This window comes from Lissotriton vulgaris, chromosome 8 (assembly GCF_964263255.1).
Source record: "Lissotriton vulgaris chromosome 8, aLisVul1.2, whole genome shotgun sequence".
Lineage (NCBI taxonomy): Eukaryota > Metazoa > Chordata > Amphibia > Caudata > Salamandridae > Lissotriton > Lissotriton vulgaris.
The window spans coordinates 1527354352-1527366663 of record NC_141696.1 but is presented as its reverse complement, the minus strand read 5'-3'; the positions used below and the strand labels follow the sequence as shown (position 1 = coordinate 1527366663).

The 12312-nt window shown below is 51.9% G+C and overlaps 1 protein-coding gene across 1 annotated transcript in view; it reads right to left on the bottom strand.

Annotated features, from left to right (window-relative positions):
• The window catches only part of TTF2 (transcription termination factor 2), a 146683-nt gene that overhangs the window by 111490 nt on the left and 22881 nt on the right, over positions 1-12312 (bottom strand). Inside the window, exons 3-4 of the mRNA XM_086935653.1 lie at positions 11795-11906; positions 10966-11052 (exon numbers count right to left, since the gene is read on the bottom strand). Coding sequence (XP_086791779.1) covers positions 10966-11052; positions 11795-11906 — 199 coding nt within the window. The remainder of the gene's footprint in view (positions 1-10965; positions 11053-11794; positions 11907-12312) is intronic.

Sequence of the window (12312 nt, the reverse complement as noted above, 5' to 3'; positions counted from 1 at the left end):
TTCCCCCTGAATTTCTTCAGGCCACGGTCTCTGTGATCCCGAAACCGGGTAAGGACCGGACTGCCTGCGGGCCCTACCGCCCTATTTCGCTACTGAACACGGACCTGAAGGTTTTCACTAGCATACTGGCAGCACGTCTGGCACTTCATCTCCCGGGCATGGTCGACCCGGATCAGGCCGGCTTCGTGCCAGGCAGGCAGACAGTGGACAACACGAAGAGGGTGACTCATATTCTTGAGAAGGCCTCCAGGATTCCCGGGGAACGCATGCTCCTTTCCATAGACGCTGAAAAGGCGTTCGACAGGGTGCACTGGCCCTATCTAGAGAAGGTCCTGGGCAAGTTTGGGATCGGTGAGAAGTTCCGGCACCTGGTTTTCAACTGCTACCGATTTCCGTCCGCGGTGGTCCGGGTGAATGGGGGCAGCTCCCGACCCTTTCCAATAGAGCGTGGTACACGACAGGGGTGCCCGCTGTCCCCTCTGCTCTTCGCTCTTTATATGGAGCCGTTTGCTCAAAGGGTCCGACAGAACCCCGATATCACGGGGGTCCAGATGGGAGAGTTTCGCCATGCGCTCAGCCTCTACGCGGATGACGTCATTTTGACGCTTGATGACCCACGGAGGTCCCTGCCTGCATGTATCGCGGAATTGGACCTCTTTGCCGCGGTGGCGGGCTTCAACGTGAACCTCGGGAAGTCTGCTGCCCTCGATATCTCGCTGAATAGCGCCACCAGGGCTGACCTGCAGAGGCTTTTTCCTTTGAGCTGGTCGGGAGACCGGATTCCGTATCTAGGGATCTTCTTAGCACCCTCACTCCCCGCGATGGTCACGGCCAATTACACGGCTTTGAGTGCGAAAATCAGAGAGGAATTGGAACGGTGGGATAAGGGCACGTTATCGCTGCTGGGCAGGGTGGCCGCAGTGAAGATGACCCTTCTACCTCAGGTGCTGTACCTGTTTAGGGCGCTCCCGCTGCAGCCCCCCAAAGGATGGCTCGCAGAGACTCAATCGGCCATCACACGTTTTGTGTGGCAGGGCCGTAGGCCTCGGATCAAACGGACAATAGCTACGCTGGCGCCTGAGTCTGGAGGACTAGGGATACCAGACTTGCAGAAATATTTCCAGGCCGCCCAATTGCGCTATTTGGTGGAGTGGAGCCGGTGGGAGTCGGATAGACACTGGCTGTTTCAGGACCAGGCAGAACGCTACAGGAGGTGCCTTTCCTAAGACGGGCCCATCGGCCCCCTAACCTTTACGCCTCCTTTGTGACGAGTGTCCCGCTCCGGGTGTGGGACTAGGTGGCTACTAGGCATGAACTCACTACCTTTCCCTCACCCTTCACGCCGCTGATTGGCAATCCGGACTTTGGCCCGGGTATGGAGCCTGGCGCCTATGATCGTTGGCGAACGGCCCGTTGCTGCACCCTGTTTCATCTATATGGCCCGGAAGGTGTCATCCCCTTCCAGGACTTACGTCGGGATTATGGCCTCCCCGAGACGGAGCGTATGCGGTATATGCAGGTGCGCCACTGGGCGCTACAACCTCAAGTGCGGTCGACGGCAGACCGGGAGATCACGGTGTACGAGCGCTGGCTAGTCACTCGCACGTCGGACGCTAAGCTTATCTCCGACTTGTATAAGATGCTGCAACTCCCCCCCCCCTTTCATATCCACAACCTGGGTACGGAGCGGGAGCTTGGTCGAGTGCTGAGTCATACTGAATGGGGCCACATCTCCTACCGGGCGCACCACTCTGCCTATCACACAGGGCTCACGGAGACCTTTACCAAACTTTCCACCTATTGCTACCGCACTCCTGAGAAACTACATGAGATGGATAGATCGATCCCGGGAACGTGCTGGCGTAACTGTGGTCAGAATGGCACGCTTACTCATATCTTGTGGGACTGCCCCCTTTTGGCTTCTTACTGGGAGGAGGTCCTCAATGAGGTTGATAAATGTTTTGGGATAGAGCTGCCCTGATTCCCTGCCTACATCCTACTGGGATTGCCGAATGGCTTGATGTACCCTCTCAGATCTAAAAGGGGTAGGCAGATCGCGATAGCTTTGGGGTCAGCAGTACAGAACATACTCATTCACTGGCGCTCCACCACGCTCCCCACTGTTGTCGGTTGGCTGCACAGGTTGTGGCATGTCCTTGGCATGGAGAAACTGTCCTTAGTGGTGGCAGGGGACGTAGATGCTTTTGAGGAGCTGTGGGCGCCTTTCCATAACCTGTTGTGCTCTGAATTCAGAGAAATCACCTGCCCTAGGTATCTCAGACTGTTGAGGCTGACACCACCGCCAGACCCGCCTGTTTGATTGGTCTAGGACGGCATCTGGTAGCGGGGGCACACGATAGGTTGCTACGATGGGAGAGCGAGTGGTTGACGGCACAGTACAGGGGGTGGGGGCGGGATGTGGGAGTTGGGGGGTAGTTGGCTGGGTGGGATATGGGGCAGGATTGTTTTCCCCACCCCTTTTTCTTTTTCCTTTTTCCCTTCCCTCCCCTCCCCCCCCTTTTTTTTGTCTTCCTCCACAGGTGCGCGAGCTGTGTTTCCAAGCATGATGGTGCCCACTGTGGCGAGAGAATCGCTCTGATATATCTAATGTACCGTACGCACTGATTATGAGGGCGCCTGTGGTTTTTCTTTTTCATGTACTTTGTTGTTTCCTTCCTTACCCTGCTTCAATAAAATACTTTAAACCTAAATAAGTTTGAAAGCAAAGTCATTTTATGACCCTGAGAGAGCCTGTAAAAACCAAAGAGGTTATTTCCAAGCATAAGAATACAGCAGCAAGTCCATCCAGAAAGCTGGGAAAATTGTATATTCCAGTTAGTCAGATTTTTTTTTTAAGAAATCTTTATTGTCAAGATGGCACAAAACACAAACTTATAAGCATACAGAAATTCGATCGTGGACCATTGGCGTTTACAATCATGAGAAATGTGAGAAATTATTAACATGTCGTGATCAAACAATTTTGTCTACCACCTTGATGTGTGCATGGAGCGTTCGTAACAGTCCGTGAAATACAGGTTTCAAGTTATACCTGCAGAGCAGTTCCTCACGGTAATCCTTGCTTTTCTCACTCGTGGTATGTGTACCCGCTCCTAACAGTTCAATTTTAAAGCTTAACAAAAACAGTTAACCCAACTAAGGTCATCACTTGGCAACGGGTAATGCCGTATACAGTCAGCAGTCGGTCAATCCACACCAGTAGTACTAGTTCTAGGGTAGCCTCGCCACCCCACACCCTCTCGAGGCACCCCAGTGCTCAGTATGTGGACTCACGCCATCTAGTCGTCATCCTCCTCAGATTCTGAATCCTGGCCCTCCGGCAATGGTGTACATGGTTCTCCCCTATATTTGTTCCACGGCAACCACACCTTATTCCACTTACGGGGGCAAGCTCTCATCACGTATACTGCCCTTTCTTTTATCATTAAAAGGTCCATGTTCCTTATCCACCCTGCTACTGTAGGCAGTTCCGGGGCACCCCATTTTTGCGCTATATCACGTTTGGCCACTGTTACAGCCAGCGTAACCCACAACTGCCCATACCGGTCCAGGTCATTAGGCTCCCAAACGTTTAACAGGCACATACGTGGTTCTGGCATGACTGACACTTCCATGGCCTGGGAGACAGTACGCATAATTTGCCTCCACACATCCTGGATTCGTGGGCAATCCCATAAAGTGTGGAGCAGAGTACCCTCCTCCCCGCAGCCCCTGAGGCAGTATGGGTGTGGTGCCCTTTGTATTTTATGTAGGAGTGGTCTGGTGTAATAAGTGCGGTGTAGAATCTTGAGTTGTACTAAGCGGAACCTGGCCGATATGCCTACCTCCCGTGGTGATGCAAGCGCCTCGTTCCACTCCGTCTCGTCCATCTCGCCCAGTTCCCCAACCCATTTCTCTTTAAGCTTCTGTGTGGGGTCCGGTAAGTTGTTAACTAGTTTTTTATACGTGAGAGAGGTAGCCTTTTGCTCCATAAACTCTGTTAGTAGCCTGTCCTCTAGTGGTGATGAGTCTGGGAGTGTGGTGTCAGGCGGGATTGCCTGTAGGAGGGCGTGTCGTATCTGCACATACCTGAATGTCTCGGTGGGGCTTAGTCCGTACTGTTGTTGGAGTTGGGAAAATGCAAGCACTGTGCCCCCTTCCCACAGGTCTCCTACCACTGAGATCCCTACGCTGTCCCACTGTGTGAATCCCTTACAGGACCTCAGGTTTCCCAGCGCCTTAGTATCCCACTACGGTGTTAATCTGGTAATTTTCCCCTTCCAACCCAGACGCGATTGTGCCGTGTGCCATAGTTTTGCCGTGTGTAATGTCGGGCCTAGTAGGTTTTTAACTTGTGAGTAGTTGTATAGTACCGCGAGCATGCCGTCTATACCCAGCTGAGACCAGTCCGCCTTATATGCGGGATCGCTCCGTGGGGTGTGGATCCAGTGGTTAATTACTTTAAGCTGTGACGCCCAATAATATAATTGAAGATTGGGTAACGCTATCCCCCCCTCATACCAGCTCTTCACCAGTTTATTATGCGCTATCCGCGCTGGGCCATTACTCCACAACAAGCTTGATACCAGTGCAGCGATTTGCTTAAAGTAGCGTGGGTCCACGATATAGGGGGAATTCTCAAGTACATATAAAAACCTCGGGAGAGCCATCATTTTATACAGCGCCGCCCGCCCAAGGAGGGTCAGCGGTAGTGTAGCCCAGAATTTAACGTCCGCACGTAGGCGAACCAGAGGCGGCAGTAAGTTCTCGGTATGATATCCCTTAGCATCAGTAGTAACGACAATTCCCAGATACTTAAAAGAGGTGGATGTTATTTTTAGGGGGCAGTCGTCGTGCAACAATGGGGCTGGGCCCTTAAGCACGTACATTATGGATTTGGCCCAATTCAGGGTGTAGCCCGACGCCTTGCCATGCTCATCGCACAATGTCAATAAGGCAGGGACTCCTTCGGTGGGATTGACCATGTAAATTAGCATATCGTCTGCATACAGGGAGACTCTATCCTCCCACCCTGCCTCCCAGGAGATGCCCCGGAACAGTGGCGTTGCTCTGAGCAAGATTGCCAAAGGTTCTAGCACTAGTGCAAAGAGAAGGGGTGATAGCGGGCACCCCTGTCTAGTTCCCCGCCCCAGCGGGAAAGGCGGTGAAATGTGACCGTTCGCTACCACCTGCGCGACTGGTGACGTGTACAATAACCGTACCCATGCAAGATATTTGGGGCCAAATCCCATTCGAGTCAGTACAGCGAATAAATATTCCCACTCAACCAGATCAAACGCCATCCTAGCGTCTAGGGATATTATTACCGCCTGGTCCGTGAGAAGATGCGCCCGCGCCATCACCCCATGTAGTCTTCGTAGGTTCAATGCCGTGCTACGGTGTGGCATGAAACCCGACTGGTCTGGGTGTATCAGAGTGTGTAGGTGTTGAGTCAGGCGACTGGCTAGGAGTTTTGCTAGTATCTTCGCTTCAATGTTAAGTAAGGAGATGGGCCGGTATGAGTTACATTCAGTTGGTGGCCTGGCTGGTTTGGGAATGGCAACGATCGTGGCCGTGCGCTGGTCGAGTGGGAGCATTGCCTTCTCTACGCTTTCAGTGTACATATCTAACAGGGGTTTTGCCAGTACTGAGGCCGTCGCTTTATACCACTCTACAGGTATGCCGTTGGGTCCCAGCGCTTTGCCCGATTGCAGCGCCTGTATTGCCAATTGGATCTCGCCCTCAGTCAGGTCTGCGTCTAGGTCATGCTGCGTTTCGCTGGGCAGCACTGGGATATCAATGTGGCTAATCGAGGCCATCGCTTCCTGCTCCGTGACGGAGCGCTCCGGGGTGTAAATCCCTTGAAAGTGGCGTGCTAGGGTGCGTACTATTTGTTCCGGGTGTGTCTGCAGTTGGCCCTCACTATCATACAGTCTCTGTATCCCTCTATTACTACCGCCTCGTTTGTCCAGCCATGCCAGCATCTTCCCGGCCTTGTCCCCCACATCATATATTCGGTATGCGGTGTTTGCTAAATGACCCTTAGTGATCGTTGTCAGATGAGCTTGGTATTGCTGTTGTCGGAGGTGCAATGTATGAGCTGTGTCCGGGGTTGGGTCCGACATGTGGGCAGTGTTCGCTGCGCCTAGCGCCAGTTCTAAATTCGTAAGCTCTGCTCTGGAGTCCTTTTTATGCCCTGCGATTGCCGCTATGGCAGCGCCACGTAAGACCGCTTTGTATGCCTCCCAAAGTACCGAGGGTGAGGAGACTGTCCCTGCATTTTCGGTAAAGTAATGTGTCGTGGCTAGCTTGAGTTTCTTCCTGACCCCCGGGATCTGTAGGTAGTTGGGATATATCGGGTATATTCTGGCACGCTTTGATTCTTTGGTAGTAAGATGTAGTGATATCGGGGAGTGATCTGAAATGCCCCTGGGTAAAATTTCCAGCTTATCTATGGAGCCCAAGCCTACCCCCAGAAGGAAGAAGAAGTCAATACGTGAGAGGCTGTTGTGTGAGGAGGAGTAGTGCGTGTATTGATGGGCTGTGGGATTCAGTTGGCGCCATGCATCCGCGAGACCCAACGCGTTCAGGAAGCTGGGAAGAGCAGAGGCTCCTCTCGGGCGGTCCCGTGTGGGAAAGGTGTCTAGCAAGGGGTCTGTTATGGCATTAAAATCCCCCCCAATGATTATGTTTCCCTCCGGAAGTTCTAGGAGAAACTGCCCTAGCGCCGGGAGTGCAGTAGCGTGTAGCGCCGGGGGGATGTATACGGACACCACATTAAGGGTTCTTCCCTCCCACTGGCCCGAGATCGCCGCAAAACGTCCCTGGTCGTCCGTCTTGTGGCTGTGAACTAGAAAGGATGAGTTTTTCTTAAGGAGTATCCCAGTGCCCCTGGAACCCGCAGTGAATTGAGCATGTACTGCCATGGAGTATCCGCGTCTATTTAAAGCCTTGCATGCATTCCCGGTCAGGTGTGTTTCCTGAAGCAAAACCAATTCAGGCCCGTGGCGTTTGATGGTGTGCAGTACCAAACCCCTTTTTATTTTATCTCCTAATCCCCTGACGTTCCACGTAAGTAGTTTCAGTGGGGGCACCGTTGTTAGCGCGGGAGCGCCCTCAGTGGGTGCAGCTTGTTCTCGTCTTGCCATCTGTATTTAGAACCTGTGACTCCAGTGTGCAGCCATGTGGCGCTATCTGTGAGGAGTGCTGTGTGTCCATGCGCCCTATGTGGATGTCCCACAGTGTGACCGCTTTCCCTACGGAAGTAGTGATGACCAATAATGCTAACCATAACAATACAACTTTCCCCTCCCACCCCCTCCCTGCTCCCCTGCTCCACGGACGATAACCCGCCCGCATCCCCAACTCGGCAGAGTGCTTAGTCCCATCCCTATCTATCTTACTTGCTCGTGGGGTCGGTGAGTCCCCCACAGGCATCGGCCAATGCCCGCCCTACTCAGCTCCATCAGCTACAAGGCCCCAATGGCAGCAGATGCGCCGGTCCATATGTACCACATACATTCAGCTCCTAGCAGGTTGTCCTGAGTCGAGAGGGTCTCTTTCTAGATCCGAGTCCAGCCCCGCGGCTCCCTCCTCAGTTGTAGGGCTACTGTTTTGGTGCTCCGTCGTCCTCCCGTTACGCTGGTTCTGGCGGTCCCTTTGCGGACGCTGGGGCTGGCCCACCTGCCTCCATCCATCCAGCCATTCTCGTGCCACCTCCGGTGTGTCAAAAAACCATGTCTTGCCCTCGGCCACAATCCGCAATTTGGCGGGGAAAAGCATCGAGTAGGGTAGGCCCCTATCACGCAGCGTTTTTTTCACTTCATTGAATGTTTTCCGGCGCCTAGCCACCTCTGCCGTGTAGTCCGGAAAGAAGGCCAAAGTCGAGTTCTGAATTTTTACAGGCGGTGCGACCCTTGCTGCCTGCAAGATGGCGTCTCTGTCTCTGAAGTTGAACAACCTGGCCAGAACAGGTCGCGGCGTTGCTCCCGGTTTGGCAGCCCCTCCCGGGACCCGGTGCGCCCTCTCAACAGAGAAGAAATTGGACAGGCCCTTTGGTTGTAGCTTGTTTTTGATAAGGTCCTCTACGTACAGATCCATGGCGCCTTTCCCTTCCGACTCCGGAAGGCCTAAGATGCGGACGTTGTTTCTTCGGGAGCGCCCTTCCTGATCATCCAGTCTGTCCTGCAGTTGCTTCGTGACCTTTTCCATTCGCTCCATCGCCACTTGCAGGTCTGAAGTGTCCTCAATGAGCGATTTTGTGACTACCTCCACTTGGGACACCCTTTCTGTCATCTTCTTGAAGTCAGCCCTCAACAAATTCACTTCGGAAGAAATAGTGCCCACTGTCGCCTGCACAGCCGTGAGCGTTCGCATAATGTCCTCCAGGGTTACTTTCTTCGCCCCTTCTGTGTCCGGAGGAGTACCAGCAGAGTGGCGTCCGCCTCCCTGAGAATGGCCTTGCTGACCATATACAAATTTATCAAGTTTTGCCTGTGTGGCTGCGCTCCGTAAGCCTTTGCCCGCCATGGCGCCGTTTTCTCTGTCGTGTGACCCTGTCCCTTATTTATGTCCAAGCCGACTGCTTGAGGGTCGTGTCGTCCCCCGGACACCAGGCTACGTGTGGTCTGATGGGAGTCCTATCGCCAGCCGTATCTTGCACCGTTAGTCACAGTTCCTCGGTTCACTGCAGCCTAGGGGTTGCACTTGGTAGATGGCCTGTTCCCGTGACCTTGCCCTGCGGCCCACCACGTGTGGGCTCTACTCCTTTGCGCGCTATAGCACGCTTAACGTTTATGCCTCGTGGTCGCAGTCTGTGTCCGCAGGACCGGTTGTGTCATGTAAATTGCGGCAGGGTCTCACAGTGCCGGGGGTGCAGTACCCGGGAGGTCTCAGCCCCCACCAGTAGCGTAGTTAGTGCTGCACACGCCTTCCCAGGGCAGCGCCCGCTCTTCTCGGGATAATGATCAGCGCCAACCCTCTAGGTGGGCTCGAGCCAGTGTGTGCTGCACGGATCAGTGGGCGCGCTGCTGTCTCACCTCGCAACCGGTGATTCCTGTCTTCTTCTCTCCCCGCAGATAGCGCCGCCGATGGTTAGGGAATTTCCCGCTTGCGAGGGTGCTTATCCCGTCTGGGACAGTGCAGCCGATGTCGCTCCCTCGAAGGGTCCAGTCTGGCAGCATGGAGCGTCGGAGCGTTTCTTATCCCCGGGTGTCCGCAGGTACCGGCTGGAGTCAGAGCGCCGCTGCCGCCCAGGGTGCACTTCCGTCCGGGTCCGCCAAGTACGCCAGTCCGGTGCAGCCGGGCAGTGGAAGGCCACAGGAGTCCGCCTCTGTTTGGAGCACTTCTCGGCGTCGGACGGTCGCCGGGAGCGGGTCGATGCGTGCCGCTTGGTTCCCGCAGCCGATGTCGCTCCTTCGAGCGGTCGATTTAACGGATGGGTCGACGGATTAGTGGTCAGGCCGTTATGCCTTGCGGAGCTCCCTCTTCAAGCTGCCGCCATGCTCGGCAGTTGGCCACGCCCCCTCCCAGTTAGTCAGATTTAACCCCAACGCAAAGGCCAACCTTCGAATTTCACAATAAAAATCGAAGGGTCCTTAACCTTACTTTCATGAAGTATGATGGATGTAAACGTTTGAAAATAGGTCTTTTGGGTGAATGTTTTCTTTACTTCATGGACATGCTGTTTTGTCATATCAGTTTCTTTTGCTTGGCCCTGGCAATTCTGTAAGATCACAATGTTCATATGTGGCGCAGCGGAAACTCCCATAGAATAGTATTAGAAAGCAACCAAGCCTCTGGTGGCAACGAAGAGGAGACACTCCGAAAGGCCCAGTAGGCACATGGGCCAATCGAGTCAGCCACAATCGAAGGGATGTTTAAGGTGGGGAGGTAGGAATTTGATGGAAAAATCCTGGTAAGAGACAAGCGTCTTGAGAGCGCATCGAGCAATGCCTTGTGAAAAACCAACTAACAGTTTAGATGTAGCCAAGTTAAACATCCAGGCGAGCCCTCAAGTGGTGTCCAGTGTAAAGTTACTTAGTGCAACTTAGGTCAGAGACCCATGAATAGAGGCCCATGTAGTCTTCGGAGATGTGAAGAACAGTCCAGAGGCTTGCAGGGCACACGCAGTTTAAACTCTTAAAGGGCTGCCCAGGCCCAATGAAGAAAAAAACTGCATGCCAGGACTGTGCATGCGCACTCTGAGGAAAAACGGTCACAGAAGACGAACTTGGACAGGACTGTAAGAGCATACACAACAGAACTTGAAATGGAAACTTCCACGTGGTGCTCTCCTAAATCTTAAAAGAAAAAAAACCTGCTGCCCGATTAGAAATTAAGGCTGGGGTATGGAATCTCAAGAGACGCTGAGGAATTACAGTTCAGGTTTACTTGTAAATAATATTTTAAACAGCGTCTCTGGAATTCCTGCTCTGCAAATCTGCAACCAATCCATTAATGCCACATATTTAGTATTCAGACTCTACCTTTCCCCAGAGCCACGCACGGCATTCCGCTGCCTCCTCTGGCGAGTTTAAAATTCACACAGAACCCCCAAATAAAATGAGCAAAGCATCAAAATTAACATATGCAGCTCTCCTGAGAGAGACTGGTGGCCAATTAACTCCAGCGACAATGGTAAATAAAAAGTAAACTCTAAAGATGGGCACACTGTTCTAGAACCACTGCTCTGACAGCAAGAGGCTTCGTGCCTAATGTGGCATCATGCAGGGGAGCTGGGGAAGGAGAGAAGTACAAGAACCTTTATCTGAAGGCAGAGAATAGACTGCACTGTGTATAATCAAAGGGCATTCCAAAATACCTCCTGCATATATCATGACACGGTGCAGTTCATCACAATGGGGTGGGGGAGGCGGCGAATGTGCATCACGAGGGGACTGGGAACCCACCGTGTACCTTTGACACCCCGAGACCCACACAAAGGACCAACAGTTTGCCACTTACTTGTAGTCTCCTCGTTCCGGCTGCTTGACCAATGCCTGAAGCTCCACAAGAAAGCTCCCATGCTGAAGGCAATGAGAGGATGGAATGCTGAAAGACAAAAGCGGACCTTAGCATGTCTTACCAAGAAGTCTAAAACCAATCACATCATTACCGCAGATTCCCTGGCGATTATCACAGGTTATACGGTGTTGGTCAGTGACAAACAAAAACGGACGGGGAGACTAACCCACATGCTAGATGTGAAAGCTTCAGAGAGGCCAACAATGGACCAGATAAAGTTTCCACAATAACTATCCATACATCAATAATAATGTTCTTTTGCCGATCTGAGTGATTCAGTTTATTCATTTCCCTTGCTGGGCTCAACCAAGTAGCCACCTGTGAGCAGCACAACATGCCAGTGAGAAAATTCTCCTTAGGGAAGGGATGGCATGGTCACACTCCCACTCCATCAGCCAAATGAGACTTTCGACATGTACATTTTGATCAGATCAGATTCAGGCTAGAGGGAGGGGGTTTGGGAGGTTTGAACTCCAATCCTAATGAATAGCTACAGTTGGGTTAATGTTATCGCCTTAGAAAAACTAGCGGAAGGCAGATATCCCGAACACCTTGTAGGAGGTACTAAGAGATTAAAATGTAGGCAAACAGCCTACATGAAGGACCTCTATTGAAACTGGTCAAACATGGTGATCAGGGACCCCAATACACAAATCGAGTTGGCCATTTGTAGCTCTGAACGCATAAAATAATGTGAAACACAATAGACAATATTACGCAAAACAAGTACATTAAACAAGTAACAATGGGCTTCATGATGAGGACATACTCGACAGGCCGTGTGAATCCACAGGGAGACTCGCCCTTTGCAGCGCAGACGTAGAAGCTCTTGCCTTTGTTCGGCCCATCACGAACCCCAGTCTTCAAAAGGCAAAGAGATCCTATAGCAAAAGAAAATAAAAAAGGAGTCCGGAATAGGATTTGAGCATCCCACATTCATGCAGCTTTATGAAAAAAAATAAAAATATCTTCTCCATTTTAGTAGTCAGTAGTTTCTTATTAAATGTATGAAGAGAGCACAAGCACGGATTACTGTTGATTATCTTTTTTTTTGTTGATTAAAAAAAAAAAAATGTACTTTTCACACAAATGGGATCAAACTGTAGTCAACAACTCAAGTGAAATACTGTCTGAATATCTTCTTTACATAGCAAACAAGGAGATGATGGACGGAGTGCTGAAAGTTTTCAGACACCCACCCCAGTCACAGATCTGGGTTAAATCCATCATCTTTCTTTAGCCTACTTTGCAACCCCAGTTCAGACCCAGCTAGATGCAAATCTGTCT